Below are 21,957 nucleotides of genomic sequence, written 5' to 3'. Positions count from 1 at the left end.
ATAATCCCCACTGACATCACATTTTCTCCCTTCATTCATCAAAGGTTTTTGCCCAGCTTCTGGGTTCTGTCCAAACACAGGCAAAATCTGAAGCAGTGTTTGCTTCACTCAGGTTTCTGAAGTGGATGTGAAAAATACATTCTCTCTCCAGACATACTTAAATCTGAAAGAAGAGAGTCTTTCCTGCGAGTGTGACATCAGAAATGGAAAATTTTCCTGGTAATTTACATCTGGATGAAAGTCCTCTGAACAAGCATATTTCGCATTTGCGCAGACAGTAAGAGTATCTGGCCAGCGAGAACAAGCTGGGGATCCTCTCATGACAGCTTCTCCTGAGTGGGCTATCTTTAACAGCGCTAAGGGAACTGTAGGCACAAACATCCTTCATCTCACCATGGAAAAAAACTGCCAAACTAAGATTTAAGTGCTGCACCGTCAGACAACAGGGATTTCAACCCGTGGTCCACAATCACAGTGTGGCTGCAAAGAGCAATCGAGGCAAGCAAATTTACTATGGGCATCTTTCAATTCACAGTACCGGTGTTCCTCCCTCCTCTCCAGCAATTTTGGGAGGTTTCATGAATGGAGTGCCCAATGACTACACTACTGTGGCGTGCTCTGCATACAGATTCAGATTAAAATAATTTTCCCTAGAGAGCACCTGAATCACTTCTGCATCAGAAGTACACCAGAAAAATTTCCATTAGTATCTCCTTATCAGCTGTCCTACAAGAGTGAAAGAGCAGGCCCAGGGTGAAACAAGAGACTGGCATGACGACAGCTGCAGTCGAGTAAGAACAGGACAAAATTTATCGGAAACACACCCATGCTGGGCTTGCAGTCCCAAAACAACCTACAGACGCATGTACAGCCCACATGGCCTTTGTCATCTAACAGAGGCAATGGTAAAACAAAATGCTCACAAACACCCAAGTATGAGACTCCATCTACATTTGTTCAGTGAATGCTGTTTCTCTGTCTTGCTCTGGTGTCCCTCAAATCATCAGCTGTTCAAACTGCAAACAGGCAATCCTTTCCCAGCAGGAATTCAGAGCACGGGATGTGGAGAGCCAAGACTGTTTTAATTCTTGGTCATGGAAGGTACCTCCTGATTACCAGGTGACAGAATTGACTTTAAAAGCAGTAGAGGAAGAAATAAATAACACGAATAATGGCATAATAAGAATATGTTCCCCCACTTATCGAAGAGAAAACATTAAAAAAAAAAATCAATACAGTCTCACCACAGACGAGGGTCAAGAGCGTAACAACCAGGAGGTAGGCAAAGCCATGGACAAAGGATTCAAAAAAACTGAGGGTCAAAGGGAATTTAAAGGACTGGAATGAATTTCTTTGGGTGAACAGAGTTGTACCCAAAACGATCTATTCTACAACCTGGAAACTACAACTGAGCCCCAAGGCACACAAACGCAGGCAGAAACAACACAGCAGCCACGCACACAGTGGGCCAGCCCACACATCAGGTCACTGGCAAGCCTTCCTGGCTAGCCTTGCTTTAAACAAGAGATGGTTTCTAGCCCAGGTAGGATCTTCAAGAGCATTCATCTTCCCTTCCTACAGGAAAATCTGGACCACAGTGTTGCACAGGGCTCCTCCTCCTTACAGGTCCTGAAGGGCAAAACCCGATCTTTTTCCTCCCTCCACATGGGCCATTTGAGCCACCCAAGCTGATTAATCTTTTGGTTTACTTCACTTGATCCCTGCCAAGAAAATAATGAAGAACAAGGAAAAAAACCACCAGCCTTCCAACTGTGTAAAAGCACATTCAGAGAGTTTCTCAGCTCCCAAATGGGTGCTCACAGGCAGGCAGTGGGTCTCATTTCCACTGCAAAACGTTACCAGCAGCTTTTGGACAGCTTGTTCAGTGACATGCAACAAACCACTTTTCCACTACAAGATTAATATGGGTCTTTTGCTCCTCTATAATTTGTCGCAAAACCTGCTTTATGGGCAGCCAAAGGCAAACTGAAGATGCTAATGTCAAATAGTTTGTCCCCTCCTGGTTTCTGTGCACAGTAAATGAAGCTGTATAGGCAAACGGGCAATCACATGATTCTTTTATTTGGGGCCCAGCTATGCAGAATTCTCCTCAATGAAAAGTCTGCAGTCAAGCCATAATTCTGTTTCACTGGAGGCACTGTAAAGAGAGCAGGAAGGTTGAATTATAGAAAATTCATCCAATCCTGAAAATGGATATTCCCCCAAATTCATGAAAGCCAGTGGGAACAAAGCAGCATCTGCCAGAACTCTCAGCATCTGAGCAACTGATCCCTCCCTTTGGCATTAGGATCTTTTTAACAGGATCAGTTCACTGTAAAACAACTCAAAAAGAAAACTCAAAGCCCCCAAACTGAGCTTGCTATTCTAGGGATTGAGCAACCATCTAATAAAAGAATCATAAACCACAATCCTGGAAACAACATACAAATGTAAAGGCATTATTCTTTTTTTTTTTTTCCCCCCCAAACTTGTTTCATAAAACAATCCCAAAAAATCATGGACATAAACTGCATTAGTATCTGCATCCTCAGAGACCTAGTTTCAACCAATTCCTAAAAATTCCTGCTCTTGGAAAGATCTGGAAAAAAAAAAAAGAAAATTAGCTCTACCAGATTCTTCTGCATCTCCTTAAAATCTTGAACCTTTGCTCTTTCTAAAGAAATAGTCTGGTCTCTCTCAAACTAAACTGCAGTGTAGTATCATCACTTCAGCACTTCTTCAAAAGAATGAAGATAATATGTTCCAAAGAGCCCTGCAAAGCATATTTTTAAATGGGTACAAGAATTAACCCTTTTGCAAGCATCCAGCAGCAGAATAAATTGTTGCTGACACACACCATGTCTGTGAAGGACACTATTTACTTTTTGATGTTGCAAAAGTCAACCTGATCTTTCAGCTATTGGGATGGGACAGAAAAAAATGCTGAGTATCTATGTGTCCTCTGACAGCCTCTATAATTCAGGTACAAACCTATCTGTACATAAAACCAAACATTAACAGTAGATTTGTTAGATCTGTTACCAGGAAGCATCAGTCACTTAATACAAGGTAAATTTCCATTCTATGCCATCAAAGGTACAGAAGATGCAACAGGCAAATTCATACCTGATCCTATGGCTTTCATCACCATAGCATCCAAAACGTTCATCATTCAACCTAAGAAAAGCATCTGAAATCAGGGATTATTTCAGTCATGTCATAGATAGATGAACAGTAAAATAGTTACAAGAGATCCTGAGAAGTCACCCAGTCCATTCCCTCACCCAACGAAGGACACACTGCCTAAACCAGTTGTCTGCTTAATTCCTCCCAACTCTTGGCAAAGCACAACAGCCCACACTTCATGAACGTCCCTCTGGCGATGCAGAGCTGAGATAGACAGGCTGAAGTTCACCAGGTTCACATAACAAATCAGACTAGATGACTTCTCAGTGATTTTTCTGAGATAAAGAGAAGTCTACCAGAGTACTTCAAAAGCTGAATAAAGATTTACCCAGCAAGCACAAACAGAAAAAGCTATCCAAACTTCAAAATCCAGCTAAGTTACTAAATGCTCCTGTTTACACCAGTAAGAAAGTGGGAGAGGGAGGTGAAAAAAAAAAAAAAAACAACTAAGCACACCTTCTTAAATATTAGCTTTAAAAAGCTAGGATAGGGCAAGGCGTTCAAGCCTTCACTGGCAGAGAACCAGCCCAGGAACAGCTACTCCACTCCACAGTTCCCACCAGCCTACTTAGTTTGACTGTACCCAGGAGCAAACAGTTGGGATGTTCTACTATTTCTCTTTAATTAAAAGATGAATTAACAAGAATAATTGGCTTAATAAGGCAATGTAATGGCAACTAATTTAAAGCCTACGGGTTTTCATAAAAAAAAAAAAAAAAAAGACAGAGAAGAAAGGCAAGCTGAGCTTTTTGAGAATGTTTTCAAACACGCAAGCTCCACCTTTAGGTTCCTTGGAATATATCACAGCTTATTTTTTAAACAGACACACCACCAACAGTGATGGGAAGTGAAGGTGGAAAATTACATTGGAAAACTACGCAGTATATCCCACTTTTCCATACCTATGCAGCCTGAAGTTGGCAAACATTCATGTGGCAACAAAAGCAAATTCATCATAGGAAAGACCTGAACCTGTATCCACATCACAGCAGATACATGCAAATACATACAAAATTAGCTTTTCAAATTGATCGGTTTGTAGAGATGGTTAGCAGTCATGGTAGAACAGCCTGTGTAAGGAGGAGTCTCCAGGACCTTTTTTTTTTTTTTGGCAGTGGCATCAGCTTACAAAGACCATACAACCGCTGCCTGAGACACATTCCTCTTCAGCAATGTCCTTTCCCTCCCTTCATTGCAAACTGTCTATACTCAAGCTCTTCCTTCAGGCTTCCCAATCCATTTCAACCCCAAACCAAGCTGTTGCCTACAGGTCATCTCCTTTTGGCTGGGTTAAGAGCTTCAGGTAGTGTTGTTCCAACTATCTGAATGCAGATGAGTTTTGAAACTTCAAGCTCCCAAATTCCCTAGTCCACCACTTCATCACCTAGCACCCCTCTTACAGCCCGGACTCACTTAGACTGCTTCTTTGCCTCCTTCTGATTAACATCAAGTCATCAAACATTAACTTAAAATAATAAAGAGCAAGAAGGAAGCCATCTAGCCATTTACAGGCTCCAAGAGATACAGCTGCAAAGTAATGGAGAGCATCTCAATGAACTGGGTTTTTCAGAAGCGGCCAGCAAGCTCCAGCTATTGACACCTTAATAACCAGCTTGTGGAATAGGGAAAGACCTTGGGTAGGACCTGCAAGAATTAAAACCCTGGTGCAGCGAGAAGGGGAAACGTGGCACTAGCACTCAGGGCAAAGGGAAGAGGAAGGCACTGCTGATCAGTCCGTGTATAGCAATGAAATGCCAGGGAGGGTCATGCAAGGACTTGGAGTGCAGCAAGAAAAAAAAAAATTAAGTCCATAAAGTGAGGAAAAGGCAAGTTATTGTACAATGGTAATGAGCAGAAATAATGGAGCAGCCTGCAGGTAATGCATGGGTCTTCGGTAATGAAACGTGTTTGCAAAAAGCAGAGCAAATGAAGCAAGGTAGGGAAAGGCTCACACAAGCATTTACGCACCCCACAGGACAGGGACATGGGAGCTACGTCTAACTTTTCCCCTGAGCACCCTGTCCCTTCCCAACACTGTGCCTTGGGCTCTCCTCTTCACAACCATCACCTAAGCTGACTGCCCGTGAAAGGCAGTAACACCGCTTGTCTAATTAAACCACTGTAAGTATTGGCACTTCCTTTGCGGGACAGGAGCTTGGAACATCACTCTTAGTAACTTACATTCTAATTGCATGAAATCTACATATGTGTCACCGACCAGGAGACAAGAATGAGCTGAACATTCAGTAATACAGCACTGATTTATTTAAAATGTATACTGACAGCATGGCCCAAGCAACAGCTATGTTACTTCTCAACACTTAAGTAAAATGGTATTAGCGTTAGCGTGAATTGTGTGTGACAAGATTAACCTGGAAACTGTGTTTGAAGAAGAAAGGAGCAGATGCTTCTGTTATTTTAAGTATGTAGCAAACAATGAATAATTATACCCTAGGCAATTGAACAATTGACTTTTGGGACAGAAAAGCAGGCTTGGGGGATTAGGGTTTTAAGGTTGTTGACTTGCCTTGAATGAGTCTTCTGCAACAGCCATTAAGTTTGCGCCAGAACCTTTCCAGTATGAATAATTTGTTTAAATTCTAAGAATATGCTTTCTCCAGAGCTCCCCAGCAATGCTGCTGACACTAATCAAATCTGAAGTCACCCACACTAGATTTTAGTCAAACTTGGCATTAAGATACTACTGTGGTGCAAGTACACTCCCTCCTCAGTGTTTACTGAATTCTTAAGTTTTCCACTCATTTCACAGCTGACAGCTGGTTTATATTAAAGACACAGCCCTCTCACTAGTCCATGAGCAGGGGAACATAAAGCTGTCTCCAAATGAAAGAGGAAAAAACAGAACATAAAGACAAAAATACTGAAACAGCACCGGAAATGCAATACAGGATCTTGAGACTAGCTGAGTTGGATTTTTATTGAAGCAGTACAGCTCATTTTTCTCTGCCACCCTCTCCTTCAGGAGGAGGAATACTGGGGTGCACAAGCAAAGGTTCAAGAACAGAACAATTTACGCACGTAGTACTCCACCACAGTTCCTAACTGCCATTTAACATAAAGCCACTTGCCTGTTGAATGCATACCATAATTGAAAAAGCAGCCACTACATCCAAGCCAGCTCCCCTACCACCACTTAAAACTTGTTAACTTGCTGTAAATCCAGACTTGCATGTGTGTTAACCTTGCAGCAATAACAGGAATCCATAGATTCAGACTTTGTTCCTATGGATACACATATATGTTCAGGTACATATTTCCAAGCTGCACAACTTGGTGAACATTACATCTTTTCACACAACAGTGTTTGGGAGACAGCCACCAGCCACACAGCTTGAGAATTGGCAGGCTCTGTGGCTCTTTTAAACCACCTGAACTAAAGTCTCATTTGTGCATTGTAGACCTTTTTCCTTTTAAATGCATGAAGATGGTCATCTTATATTTGTCCAACTGAGACAGTTTTGCTTTTGCTGGCCGAGATCAAAAGCCATTCCTGCTTGGAAGCCTGAAGTAAAAAATACTATTGTGTTAGCAGGGATACTGCCACCTTTTAGATGCAGAACACATCATTAGTAATACATTTTGGTTACAATGAACCAACAGTTCCCTGTTAGAGGCATACAAGCAAACAAGAACATTAAACAATGCCAAAACATTACATATGCTGACCGTCAGCTGAGCACAGCTACATTTAGCTGGCAATCACAATGCCCTCTGTAATTGTGACCTGTTTAAAAAGGGAGGCTTAACGAACAGCACATGTTCATAAAGCAACAGCCGTGGTTAAAGCACAGATGTATGAACAGACACAGAACTGCTGTCAGCCTCTGACATACCTTGAACGGGGGGTTATTTTGCATACAGCCAGAAAGATTAATCTGTTTCTGCTTTCATCTGTGCTTTATTCAGGGATTCAAGCTTTAGCTATCATCTTGCTGAGGAAACAACTCCAAAAGGACAAGGCTTTAAATATTAATGACAATTAAAACCAGAGCCTTTGCTAATACTACAAAACTCCGAAGAGCCAAGCAAGAAAACACATACTCAAAGAAGCTGAAAAGCAGGTGGTGGAGTTTCTACTTAACTGCACAGAAACGGAACATTCTGTAGCACTGTACATCAGCCTGTCACAAAGTTTAAAGTGAAATGCGGTCCCTACTCCGGTAGCCAAAAGAGGAAGAGAATGCTCTTCTAGAGAAAGCACAAAGCTATCAGAAACTGAAAGAAAAGGTTATTGACTGCATTTCTGCTGGATTTGTAAGGACAAGAGAACAGGATATTTCAAATGATTGCCCCATTCACAGTTTTCATGCTCAGCAGTATAAAACTGACATAGTCAGCCTTACTCCTGCTTCCTAAAGCTACTCTGAAACCAATCAAAACTTAACAAAAAGTGAGACAGGACTGCTTTGGAGGAGAAAAACAGAACCAGGCTTCCCTTCCTGGGGATGCCAAGGAAATCTAAAAATCTACTCAATACTTCAACACCTTGCACACACTTTCCTCCACAAGCAAGGATGCTGCAACCTGGAAGCCCTGACTCCAAAGCTCCAGTTACATTACCCTTACTTGTGTAGGCTTCTCCATCTCAGGAAAGTCACCCCAGGGGAAAGCTTTATGGCCAGGGGACAGCAAATCAGCCTCCAGACAGGATAAATGCATTTATTGTTCTCTGTTCTGAGCTTGTATATATCCCACTGAAAAGTACTCTTCCAAGAAGGTTTTTTTTTTCAGTTATGCCACCAAAAGTCCTTTATTCTGCACACCTTTAGTAACAAGAGAGACAAGACTCCACATGGCCTCATTTCACTATTTATTCAACACCAATCGCTTTCACAAGAATTAACCAGCATTTTCAGTGGGTGCAAATTTGACTTTAATATAACCATTCACATTCAGAACAGCAGCACAGATACCACAGAAAGGAATATTTGAAATCTCAGGTACCCTTCTTCATCCTGTGCCTGATGTACAAGAAGGACACTACAACTGAAAGGCAGGGCCCACATTTTAGCCTACCCATCGGTTCTTCTTTTTGGAGACTGAGAAGGGACACCAGCTCTTGTTATTCACACGTTGCCTCTACTAAAACACAAGAGGGAGGAAACCGAAGAACACCGTTATCTCTTCCCAAGCATGATATGAGAAAAAAACTCTGGGCTTAAAACATCTTAAAAGAGGAATTTCTGTTCTGTTATCTGTGCTTAAAGCCATTCAGCATGCGTTCAGACATGGCAGTTACCCAAAAAAAAGTGAAACTGGGCAGTCTATCGGGGGAGGATGTTGATTTTTACTTCTAAGATAAACTCCACAAAGATTGAAGTACTTGCACCGCTCAATCCTATGTGCCTTCCACTGGAAGGTTTTGCTTGAGCTATTTGTTAGATTCAGAAGACAACTCTGACACATGGGGTTTTCACAGTCGTCTTTCAATTTCTAAAATTCTCCTTCTGTGGTTTGATAGACTGTTTTGAACAAGGAGAGGGCAGCTGTGGGACTTATCTCAAATACTTTCAAGTGTTTGTGTTTTAAAAGTTAATCTTCTAGTCTAACAATCTTTTTTATTGCTCTACTACTCAGTAAGAGTTACAATGTTGAAATAAATCTGGGTTAAACAAATATTTTGATTTGGAAAGCAAACACAGACATCCTTCCTATTAGCTCAGCTCAACAGTCATACTTTAAGTGATCAAGGCACTTAATGCAGTCTAAAATTAGGAAATTCTGCTTGCATGTTTGAATTGCCTTCAATAAGAAAGAGGCAGATTTCCGAAGCTCAGTGTTGCACTCCTTTACCAACACTTACTGCTTTGAGAAAGGGAGAAGCATGTTAGCAAGGCAAAAGTGCAAAGCCGAGATCGCAGCCTTACTCCTGGACAGGCGAGACTCATGCCAGGCCTGTGTGAAAGGACATGTCAGCTTACAGAATGATTACCTAGAATAACATCACATTCTGTCGCAATTCCCGTCCCACAGTCGCAACCTCTACACTCTCCCCTGCCATCCCGCCTTGCAGCCAGCTACATTTAAACTGTGTTCTGGTGACATTTGTGATACTTCACCAGCTGCCCCAGACTGCCGGCTGCCCTGTTCATCAGCCCTCATCAACCCTCTCCTCCTCCCAGTTTTACCAACAGTAATTGTCTCATCGTTGGGATGGCTGATACACAAAATTACATACCCTTGAGCCCAAGCATCAATCCCAAGAAAACTCACCAGTTATTTCTCTCTCCACTGAGCCAGTTTTCAATAGAGATAACATGCTCTCCATTAGCAATGCAAACCCTTTCAATAGAATAAACTACAGCACAAAGTCAAGTGCTTTGGAGAAACAATTTTGACTGATGCTTTCAACCAGGCTGTAATCTTGACAAACCCTGTCATATTTTACACTTTACACTCCCTTCCACAGGGCAGATCTATTTCCATTAGTATATATACTTAGCTGCTAAATCTTATTCCATTGAATCGCAAATTAACTCTTACCATTAAAATTGCACAGACTCCACCTCAGGCTAATGACTTTAAAGTCTCCTAGGTCTCATGTTACCCTTTTAATACAGCAGAAGTACTTTCTTTTAATCTTCTTGTGGTACTGATTCAGTCACAGCCACATTAACATAGTGCTCTCACCTTACAGCCTTAGTGAATCTCCCTTGCTTACAATCACTCACTCTTGATGCCAGAAGCTGTCCAGTACTGTAATACCACCAACACGACACACAGTGCAGCTACCCACCGAGTTTCCAAAATCCATGGTTTTGTAGGGGAATTGCAGTAGAAACCTATTTACTAATTTAACATGCTGGCATGATTACCAAAATAATCTGACCTGCCCTTCAGGCCTGGAAGAACAAAGTAACTTAGCTGTAGCCTCCTAAGAGGACATCATGGTGCCTCTCAAAGCTAACAGGACTCAGCAGGCAGGACTCAATATACAACAGAAGCCCTGCTCGGGTATACCACCTATCTTGCACGTACTGCAGCTGCAGATTCTGGAGAGGAAATGATGCCACCATCATTAGTCTTAATGAAAACACCACAATGTTGTTTTCACCAAAAAGAAACACATATATATTGCATCCTGGAGAAAACCTACAGACTCGCTGTGATGACCTGTGACTGCATTTGCAGAGAACTAGATTCCTGGCTCAGCAACTACATGCCATTTATAGCATGAAAGCAAGTCACCCTTAAAAATCAGCTTGTCATAAGTAGACCATCGATCCTCTGTGTAAGTGAAAACAGGCTAGAAATAGACATGGGGGTACCAGAGGAAAAAGGGATATCTAGAGGGAAAAGTGCATATGAGAACCTAGGACTTGTGCTGATGTTAGAAGCTCAGTTTTGCTGGTCATCCTACAGCAGAGCATCACACCGGCTGACAACCTGGCCCATGATTATATTCACTGGTATGCCCAAAGGAACCAGTAGTGTCCAGCTGAGAAGGAAGGACAGAAAGACTGCGACAAGACTGAGAAGACCCTGGTCTCCACAAAGACATCTTCACTCCAGACATGACTGGACAGCCCTCTTGGTCCGAGAAGTTACCCAGAACCACCTATATGTAGGGAAGTTTCAGTATACTTAAACAAGCAGAGGTTTGTAATTCATACAGCTTCTAAGTAGAAAAGGACTTTATAGGAATTACAAAGTAGTAGCAATTAATAACACCGCAGTAGTTATTAATTCAGCCATAAGCCATCAAAGCAGAGCAACTAAACCCACAGGCACACACGACGTCAGAAGTACGGCACCCTAATGAAATAAGGAGTTCAAGGAAACCAAAACAAAACTAAGGTAAAAACTAGAGGGCAAATGGTTTTCAGTTTGAAGCAAGCATGCTCAAGAAGAGCTCTTCATATAAAATACAGGGACTTGAGAAAACTGCTCAGAGACTATGAGACTGTAAGACAACATCGCACAGAGCAGATGCAGCAGAAGAATGCTGTGCTCGCTCTATTACAGAAAATCCAGAGAGACTCATAGGAAAGTTGGATTCAAGGAAAGAAATTTTAGATCATACACACAGGCCTGCAGGAGTCTCAAAAGATGCTTGAGAGAGTAAACCAGACCTGTTTAACACAAGAAAGACAGTGATGAACATGGTGAAAGAAGATAGGCTTCAACAGTAACACACTGAGGCACAGAACTGTCAGGTACACATCAACACAATGGCCTCACAAATCAGCGACACTTAAAAATATCTCTAGATTAAAAAACCACACTAATAAAATTACTAAGTCCCCACATTGCAGGGAGTCTTGCTATTTTTTGCTGAATGAATTATACATCTTTGAGAAAGAGGGGGGAAAGATGAACACAAGGAAAGAGAATTATAATGGCTGCAAAGGTGGAACAAAATGGGAAAACAATGCCGAGACTGAACACCTAATGCCCCAAACTGGGTAACTTGGAAGCAATTCAGAGGCACTCACTTAGCCATAAGCTGCCAAAATGGCTGACAATGCATGAGACAAACCATGATTTAGACACAGCCACTGAGTTCCCATTCATAAAAAGAGTCACACATGTATGGCAGTAATTACACAACCCCTTTTTTGACAGATCTGAGCAAAATATTATTGTGCATTCTCTTCAAGAGAATTATAACCAAAGCCACCAAAATCCCTACTACAGAAAAAAACCCACACCGAGCAAGCTGGTTTTATACACTTTACACAAATGAGGAACTGTGATTCAACCTGTACTTACTACTGAAGAAAGCACAGGCAAGTGACTGGAAACCATTTCACAGCTCCTTTGTGAACTTTGCTCAAGAACAACTACCAAGAACAACTGAAATAGCAGCAGCCACCCAGCAGGAAGGTGGAATTGGTGAAAAAGCTGCACGACTGATGAAATGTCTCCATAAAAGCAGCACCTTTCCTCCTCGAAGAGCACTAACAAATAACTGGTTTAACCCGAAGACAGCAACTGAAAACACAATGGCACAAAACTCACTTGGAAAAAAAAAATCTTAAGGAAGATATTGACAAAAAATTGCAGGAGAACAATTCAAAAATTTGTCATCTCTGCTACAATGACCGGATTGGAATAATCATTAAAGACTGTACAAATGCTTCTAGACAAAGTAACATCGGGGAAAAAAGAAGCTAGGCCTAGAGATATAAGGAGGTAGGAGAGGAGACAGATAATAGCTATGGCCAAGTTTTCTGCCAGAGGAAAGATACTGCTGCTTAAATCCAGAGAGACACAGGAAGGCATGCAGCACTTCAGCTGCTGGGGCAGGATGGCACCAAGGGTTACCATGCATCTCATTCGACACGCCTGGGCACACTCACCATTCCAGTAAAATTCAGTCACATCAGAAGGAACGATACCAGCAGACTGCTGCAGCCTCTTGTCTTCAGTACCTCACCGTATTTTCATTAAATACCCAGAAAAGGGTACCGCAAAAGCAGTGGAACACTTTTCACTTTAAGAAAAAGCACTGAGAAAGCTGCACACAATGAACAGGAAGGCAAACATGGGTGACTACTGCATAACCGAAATTACACCAAACTAATATATTCAGACAAAAAGAGATCTAGTTTGTAGGACACACAGGTTCGGTAGCCAGTGGAAGGGTGCCAAAAACGCACCTTGCAGGGGCCTGTGCCAGGAACAGGGGTCACCAGTAGGGAAGATAGCAGAAATAACTGAGACGGCAGCCTGAGGGACAGCGGGCTTCTCCTGCGACGCAGGAAGACAGAAGTATTAAGGTATACAGCTTACTCACATGGGATTTTCAGCTCTTCACTGCTTCACAGCATGGAAAGAGACAGAAGCAAGTTTTAACATCTGCAGCAAACAAGTGTTTGTAGAAGAATAGGGAATAGCAAAATTCATACTTCGGGTCTATAGTTTTAGTATTGATTGGGACTAACAAGGCACAGATAAAGACCAGGTCATGGAAGTTAAGGGTAATATACACATGACCGTTTGTGATCAGGGTTCAGCAGAAATGAGATAGGAGAAGTTGCTTTGATATCAATACCAGTATCAAGTTCACTTGATTTTCTTTATTCTCTGTGCTCCCACATGAAGGTTTTCTATATCTAAGGCTGCTCAAACACATTTCCCCAGAACATCAGAGCCACTGACCAAAAAAATGAGTCAGAGCAGCTACCCAAAACACAATGCTACCTTAATAACCACCTAGTACTTAAACAGTGTCACTTGGAAAATGCATCATAACACAAATATTATAGGAATGGCCATTCACACAAAACACACATACCAGGAAACCAAGCACTGCATGCCGCTTCTTTAGTACTGCGTTATTGCATTTAATAATTTCAGACAAAACATCTCAGTTTAAATAATTCACAGACTTTTAAAGTAGCTACTGGTACAGTTCTTAATAACCACCATATTGTATTTTACTGCTGCTTATAGAAGAAAAATGGAAATACCTATATTTGTTCCTTTCTGTTTGTAAACCACTTAAGAAAAGCCACACCGACTACAGTATGCACTAGCCCAAGCCACATAAATCTTATTTATCAGATATCCATCTCCATTATACATACACATACACACACTTTCTGTAACAGAGTAGTTCAAATGCGCAGCCACCTCTTCAGAATCAGTTTCAGGTCCCGGATGAATGAGCACAGTGTGATGATATGACTGAACCAAAACAGAGGGACAAATACAGTGCTAGTAAAATTCAAAAAGACTGCTGCAAGAATAAGCTGCTGCTGGTAAGTCAGTACCGTATTCTACAAATACTGCTTACGTTTATAGTTATGGTGTTATTTAGCCTTTGCTGAGGAACTGGAGGTGAAGAGAAAGGGTACTGCTGGGGAAGAGCTCACACGAGCTCTGCTGCTATTCTACAGCCCTGGTCACTGCTGCAATGACAAACATTGCTGCCGCTGCAGCCCCCCACGCTCCTGACCCACGGGACCTGCCACATGATCAGCCCTTGGATGCAGAACTGCGCAGCCACTTCAGGCTACCGTGGGGTCTGTTTGCTTTTCTAACCAGTGGCTTGTATCATTTACAAAGAAAAGATGGAAGCCCACATACTGAAGCCAAACATACGTGCTGTTTTCCCAAGTCTGCAGAGAGACTAAATAACACCAGTATAAAATGCAGACAGCCCCACTTACCCTGAATGCAGAATTCACAGCCACCAGAAGTGCTGATTTTAACTATTTCATCAATGAGCATGCTGCTGAGAGTAGTCTGCTGTGGTACAAATCCCAATTCCAGATATTATGCCACCTCCACCAACCCAGCAACTTTGCAGCAGAATTTTCACCTCCTTACAGTTTCTGCAAGCTGGGGAGTAAAACCTATATAACACACCAAAAACACCACAACAATCACACACTAATTTTATATCCAGTGATATAAGGAATGCTGCAATAACAGCATGACTTTGCATATTAAAATATGAGGATCTAGATGCTCGTACAGGAATTTGTTGGCCATAGTGTACTCAAGGGAGGTCCACTGTATACATACCCTCCTCATGTTCTTCCTTAAACACCCGCTGCTGTCTGCTGCCAAAGGTACGATACAGAGCTAGAAAGCTGTCTGACCTGACTGAGGGTGGTTGTTCTGAACAACCACCTTATCTCTGGGCATCATCCCTTCCTCTGCCTGGACCTCCCATTCCTGCACGCTCAGATTCACACATTAGCAGTGTATTTGTTATGCTGCAGAAAACGTAACTGGAGGGTACTGGCAGACCCAGACGTCTTGCCTACAAACCACTGTCTGAAGGCTCACAAGGTGAGGAAGTCAAAGGAGGTCCACTGAAAGTCAACAAGAGAGGCAGACAACCCAACTCAGGACAGGAGAAAAGAAAAAAACAACAGAAGTGAGCAATTGTTCCACTTTGCACTTTTACTCAGTTACAAACACACACCATTTTGGCGACACTGCACAGGATCATCTACAGGACTCTTTTAAAAAGCAGGATTACCACTAATCTTAGAAGTTATGCACTTGAACAAATAGAATAAACATGCTGAATTTTTACATGTTATAAAAGCAGAGCACTGACAAAGTCTGATCTATTGCACAATCATTGAAATGGAGAGATCAACCCAGCGCCATTTTCAATTATCAAAAGCTTGTCATAACACCAATAGAGTGCTGACAACATCCCAAAGATTTACCTCTAGGGCATAACATTGAATAGCTATTACCCAATAAGAGAAATAACATTTTAAAGACTCTGTCTTTGAATATGACAAAAATCCATGTCACGAACAGGAAAGAGTTATTTTCAAGTGTTAATTTTGTCTATGAGAACAGAAAAAATCTCAGAAAATTTGTCAGAGAAACAGCCACATTGGCTCATTTTCTAGAAATACACTGATAAGCACAGTTTTGGGCGGGTTTGGGTTTTTTGTTTGTTTGTTGTTTTTTTTTTTTTTTAAACAGGCTGTTATATTCCTGAAGCACAACAATTTGGCTTCAGCTACCCAAACCACACAGCTATTTTGATCATTAAATATTCTTCACACTTACGAAGAGCAATCAAAGAAAAGCACTATACTGGCATAGATGAAACCAAAATATTGTGCCTTTTCCTCCCTAGCCCTCTGCAACCATGATTTGGTCTTCATCGTCTATTACATCCCCCTGAAATCTTGCACGAAGAAGGTTCCAGCTTATAAGCACTTTCTATTGTCATACGTGTTTGGTTTTTTTTTTTTTTTGTGGCGAACACTATTATTTTCACAGCATAAATATGTACAAAATGTTTAAAATGCTAACATAGCTAGCAAAAAGCCACAGCTGAACTCTTTTCAACAGAGCCATGCATATAATCTTGTCCTACCGAAACCTAAATCTGATTCATTTATAGGAAATTTATATAAATCTGATCCATTTATAGGACAGACACCGGCTTCTTCCAAAAAGGAAAAAAAAAAAAAACAAAACAAAACAGGACATCCTACCTGGAGGCCCCTGCTCCTCCACATGCACTCTCTAATGGAGAGGATTTTGTGCTAGCCATTTTTTTCGGGCAATTGCCTGCCCGTATCGAAGGGGGCTGGAGGAAGCAATGTTCAGGTATGAAAATCAAATCCTTCCAGCCTTTGCTGTCCAGTCCTGGCTCTGCAGGACCCGCTACCACCTCATTCTCTAATTAGGCATCCGAGGGAGGGGACGGCACCTGCTCCCCCCGGCACAAAGAAGCGCAACCGAGGTGGGAAACATCCCGAATTCCCACCTACCTGCCTCCTCCCGCCGGCTCCTGCGGTGCTGAGGGATGCGGGGGATGGGAAAGGCCCTTTCCATCTCCTGGCAAAACAGCCCCCCTCTCCCCTGGCCGCCCTCCCGCCCTTCCCCCGCCGCCCGGCTGAGGAGACGCCCGAGGTCCCGCTCCCCGGCAGGCCCCCGCCGGGACTCGGAGGGGGGGGGAGGCGGCGGTGCTGCGGCCGCAGGCCCGGCGTCTGGCGGGCCAAGGCCGGGGGTCTCTCCAGCGCCAGGTGACAACAAAGCCCGGCGCAGGGACGCCACCGCGGCGGCGCTCACCTGCCCAGCGGTCGCTTCATGCCCGTGTCGGCGGCGGCGGCGGTGGCGGCGGTGGGCAGGCGCAGGCTGTGCCTCAGGCTGCAGCCCTTGTCGAGGGGCGCGGGCGCGGCGGCGGCGCGCTCATGCTCCACCGTGACCGACTCGTTGCGCTTCCTCATGCCGGGAGGAGGGGGGTCGGGAGGCGGCAGCGGCCCGGGGCTGCGGAGACGGCAGGAGCGGCGCCGCGGACACCGCCGCGCACAGCCGCCGGTCGCCCTGCGCCGCGCTCGCGCCGCGCCGCACCACGCCCCACCACGCCCCGCCCCGCCCCGCCGGCGCCCCCCGCCAATCCCCGCCTCCGGAGCAGACTCGCGACGGAGGCACCCACTTGCCAGCACTTAGGAAGGGCCGCGGCGCCATCTTTACTGCGGGCGAAAGGGGCGGCTGCCATTTTGTTGACGGCCTGAGGCGAGGCCTCGACGGGCGGGGGGGGCGGGGAGGGTGTCCGTGTTGAGGCACACGGGTCTTTTCAGGCCCCTCTGTCTTAGGCGTGCGAGCGGTGGTGTTATGAGCAGGTGACCCTGCTGGCATTGAGAGCAAAGGGGCATCGTGGGGCATCAGCACTCCTGGGGCTGCCAGGGCACAAAGGGTGTGGAGCACCTGTCAGAGCGCACAAGGCCCTGTGGTGAAGTGTGACGTGCCATACTGGTGCCTGTGCCGGTGGAGGGACTTGGGAGATAGCCCCTCTGGTGTCATGGAAGCCTGTGGGTGGCAGGAGCTGTTGGCATCCGGAATGGACACCTGGCTTGCTGAGCATTGTAAGCTTGCATGCTTTGCTGCTGCTCACAAGGGATAGCGGGGGGGTGATCATTAGGCTGCTTCCATGTGAAGAGCCAGTGGGACACAGGGAAACGGCAGCTGCAAATCGAAGAACACCAGTTGGTGGTGGTGGGCTGGGAGGGGCTGGGAGGCCTTCCCCCAGGCTAGAGTCTAAGCTACAGCACACACCTGAGCATGGAGAAATGGCATAGCTGATACAAGGATGAGGAGACAGGCAAAACTAGCAGTAGCCCTGACTGTTAGACTCAGCAGTGAGGACAGGAATGAAGCACCGAGATGACAGGGATAATCATAGCCTTGGTCTCTGAATGGTCAGAGGTCATCACCTTCCACTGCTTTGTCTTCTAAAACTTTCTCTGAAACAGAAGGCAGCCATATCAAAGTTTTGGATGTGATTGTCCCCCTCCCATTTGCTCCATAGCTGCCTAGGGAGGTTATATCACTTTGGAATGCACATTGTCCTCATCTCTACAGACAGGCAAGGCTAACTTGCTACAGAGCTTCCCTAACACTGTGGGCATTCTGCACTGTAAACAAGTGATGGCAAATAAAGAATAAAGAAAACATCCCCTTGGTATCAGCAATAGCTGGTGACTATGCTGTCTGTACCATTAAGGGAGCAGGACAGCAATGCACTGCAGAAGGGGGCCATGCTCATGTGTTCTATCTCCTGCTGCTGCTGCGTTCATCTATTGGGATGCCTTCTGTGTTCCTGTAAAGTGAAAAAGTGAAGCAGTTCCTTGGAAAATGGCTCTTTGGACAAGTGATCTCAGCTATCTTGCGTCCATTTCTTCTGACTTGCTGCTGACTGGTCTGGTACCTGATTGAAGATGGAGATTCAAGAGAAATACAGCATTAGGAATTAATCACAGGAGAAAAGACAAGGCAGTGGACCAAAAAGGAGGAAACAATTGTTAAAATACAAGCCTCAACTATTTCAGCACTTATGGATAGCTAGCAAAAGTACTGTGTAATGTGCTGATATGTGCTTTGTCATATCACTGAAAGCTTCTCCTAACATTTGAGACCTTTGAGAGATTTTTCTCTTGGCCAAATCATAATTGCTAAAATTTTCAGCGAGGCTTTTGGAAAGACTGGTTATTCTCTTGAATGCTTTAAACAGCAAAGGAGAGTGTTCTTGTCCCTCTGATTTTGTTTCATTTCCTTCGTCTTATTGGGAAGATTAAATGCTGCAATTGGGGATTGTTAGCCATGTGTTAAGAGCTTTGCCTGGTGACAACATGTCATGGAGTGGTGGTCGCTCCAAGAGCAGGGTCTGTAAAGGCTCATTGGGGTAACATTGGGGTTCATAGGGGTAACAGTGTAGTCCTGCGAAGAGGGAACTGCAAGCTGCCCAACAGGCTTTGATACAAGCGGAATGGACTCAGGCATCATAAATCCTCTGAGATGCCTCAAGTTGAAGTTCATTACTGAGAAGGACAACTAAGGAAAAATACTTTAAAGTCTGTGTGGCATGGGTCTTAATACTGGTTGGCTTTTTGTCTGTGCTAGAAAGAAGACAAGCAAGTATTTTCTTGTGGCAACATTAAGCTATTCTCAGCATTTCTAAAGGCTTCTCTTCCTTAACTATGTACGAGTATAGACAGGTACTTGTTTGGTTGCTTCTATGATATCAGATTTTTAAGATTTAGAAATCACCTCCTCTTTTTTTTTTTTTTTTTTTTAGTATAATGTCGTCTGTGCTGCTAGTACATAATTTATAGAACATAAAGAGGCCCTCTCATTTGGGATCAGTACTTGCCCTTCTTCCTATTGAAAGAGATTAGTGCTGCCTCAGAAATTTGCCCACTCACAGAAATCAATGCATGGCATCCATTCTGAATTCCAAATTAACCCCAGATGCCATGGTTGAATCCTGGTGGACTTGATGGGAGTTTGTTGAGGCAAAGGTCCACTACAAACCCATACTTCTGCTGCTGTTATAGGCAAACCAGGGTGAAATTCTAGCATCTGCAGTCACCAAATACTTCATCTGAACAATGCAAAACAGTTTAGGGAATGTGCTGCCACAGGATTTCTCAGCAGCCAGTAACTCCATGTGGTTCTACAAAGAGAGTATGTACAGGAAGAACCGGAAAATCCAGTAAGAGTAAAGGTTGGGAAAGAATTTGAGATTTCTTAGCTCAAGGCATGAACAAAGATTATGGCAGAGCAATAGTAGAAACCATCCCTGTGGGCAAGGACACCTTCCGTATGGTTTCTGTATGTCTGGAATGATCTGGAAGAGGTCTGCAAACAGGCCGTGGGGCAAGGACATGGCCTGCTGGACTGCACTGATGGCAATCTCCTCCCCACCCTGTATTCTCCAGAGGCAGCCACACCTGAACTCACTAGCCTGGCCTAGAGATGAGGAAGATAGATGGAAAGGACAGCAAGTGAGAACAGATCCTAAGTAACATTATCAAGAGATGGGATGAGAGCTGGGTTTGGCTGTGGATGAGCTCAACCAAGTCTCCCCAAAGGTCAGAATCCAGAACAGGAGACACTGAAGGAATGCTGAAAGCCAGGAGAAACTACTGGTTAGGAACCACCAGGAGATAAGTCTCCAGAGAGCACAAGAATATTCAAAGCAGCAGAAAAATCAGAAAAGGCAAGGGCAGAGCCACCACCTTTGAGGAGGTGCTTGAAAGGGGGACAGAAGCCAAGGAGAGGTGACTCAGGGCACAGCAGGAGACTGCACTCTCCTGAGGAAGGCAGTGGTACCTCTGGAAATGTAGAGGCGCCTGCTAGGACAGCTACTCACAGATTTGTGTTCCTCAAACTGCTCCTCTCTGCCAGGACAAAGAGGGAAATGGGATGCTACAAGCAAATAACATTCGTTCCCTAGCCACCAATCACAGCACAAAGTCTACAGCTTAAGTTAGTGGCATGTATTTGTGCTTGGTGGACAGCGCAGGACCCTCCCATGGGTTGAGCACTCCTCCAGCTGCTGTCTTTGCAGCACAGTACTATGGGCTTCTTCATTCTGGTTACCCAGCTGTCTCCAAGTTGGCAATGTAGAGGAAATTACGGAGACTTCAGATGGAGGGAACTGACTTCCTGAAGACAGGAAAATCCAGGCTACGAAGGGTAGAGACAGCTTTGGAAAGGTAGAGACAGCTGCTCCTAATGACTCAGAGAAGTGTTGCTTGCTGATATTCCAAGTCAGCACAACCCCCCTGCCTGCTACCTGCTAGTTTTCCTAGTCGACAGTAGACACAGAGCTGGCTGAAACTAGTGGAGCTGAACAGAGTTGCAGTGTGTGCTGGTGCTCCACTCTGCTATGCAGGGGCTGAGCCAAGCCTCTCCAGCAAAGCTAGAGTGCTTCCACCACTCTCCTGGTCACTTCTTGGCTGTGGCTAAGTCAGTTTCTGAAAGCCCCAGGTTGAAATGACTAGTGCTTTTTTAGATTACAGAGTTATTGGTTAAGAAGTAAAGCATTTCTGCTCACCTGCATGCCTGGACGATTCTTCACCAGTGTGTCTGAAGGTGTCCAAAAGGAGTCTCTCCACTGTTTTCTTCACACTGACCACCTTGCATGCTAGTGACAGTGGTCAATGACAGATAGTCATGAGGTGCAGGGATGTCATTCAAAACTCTTTTTGCCCACCTCAGGTTTCTGTGAACCTCCTCCAGATGCTGCAGATCTGATGACTTCATCTCCAGAAAGTCAAGAGTCCGTGCAGAATCATATAATTATAGAGTGGTTTGGGTTGGCAAGGACCTTAAAGATCATCTAGTCCAATCCCTCTGCCATGGGCAGGGACACCTTTCACTCGATCCGGTTGCACTGCTGTCTTCAAGGAGGGCAAGCTACAGGCCTGCCAGCCTCACCTTGATCCCCAGGAAAGTGATGAAGCAAGTAATCCTGGAAACCATTTCCAGACACATGAAGGCCAAGGCAGCCATCAGGAGTAGTAGATCAGCATGGCTTTATGAAGGGGAGATAATGCTGAAGCAACCTGATATAGTACATGCCAGAGAATGACGACCAGCTGGAAAGCAGCTTGGCAGAGAAGGCCCTGGAGGTCTCCTGGTGGACACCAAGTTGGACATGAGGCAGCAGTGCATCCTTGGGGCAGCAAAGGCCAAGAGCCTCCTGGGCTGCATTAAGGGGAGTGTTGCCCATGGGTGGAGGGAGGTGGTGATCCTTCCCCTCTCCTCAGCCCTGGTGAGGCCAACCCTGGAGCACCATGTCCAGTTTTGGGCTGCCCAATACAAGAGAGACACAGACGTACTGGAGCCAGTGCTGCAAAGATCCAGAGAGATGACGAAGCGACTGGAGAAACAGTTCTGGTAGGCTGGGGGTGGCTGTGCTCATGGTGGGAACCTCCAGATTCCTGGGGTCTGGCAGCTCCCGTGGTCACAGAGAGGCTTTGAATGGAGAGATGTCTCCAGATGGAGAGGCTGCTTTGTGGGCTGGAAGGC

At 44.5% G+C, this 21,957-nt stretch overlaps 1 protein-coding gene across 1 annotated transcript in view; it reads right to left on the bottom strand.

The window, feature by feature from the left end:
• ABHD12 (abhydrolase domain containing 12, lysophospholipase) overlaps positions 1 to 16,868 on the bottom strand; it is a gene marked incomplete at its 5' end in the record, with an annotated part of 43,108 nt that extends 26,240 nt beyond the window's left edge. The window contains one exon of the mRNA XM_082480282.1: positions 16,711 to 16,868. Coding sequence (XP_082336408.1) covers positions 16,711 to 16,868 — 158 coding nt within the window. The remainder of the gene's footprint in view (positions 1 to 16,710) is intronic.
• Positions 16,869 to 21,957: the final 5,089 nt, after the last annotated feature.

This window comes from Vanellus vanellus (genome assembly GCF_965231255.1).
Source record: "Vanellus vanellus genome assembly, chromosome: 3".
In the NCBI taxonomy this organism is placed as follows: domain Eukaryota; kingdom Metazoa; phylum Chordata; class Aves; order Charadriiformes; family Charadriidae; genus Vanellus; species Vanellus vanellus.
This window is presented reverse-complemented; position numbering and strand designations above follow the sequence as displayed.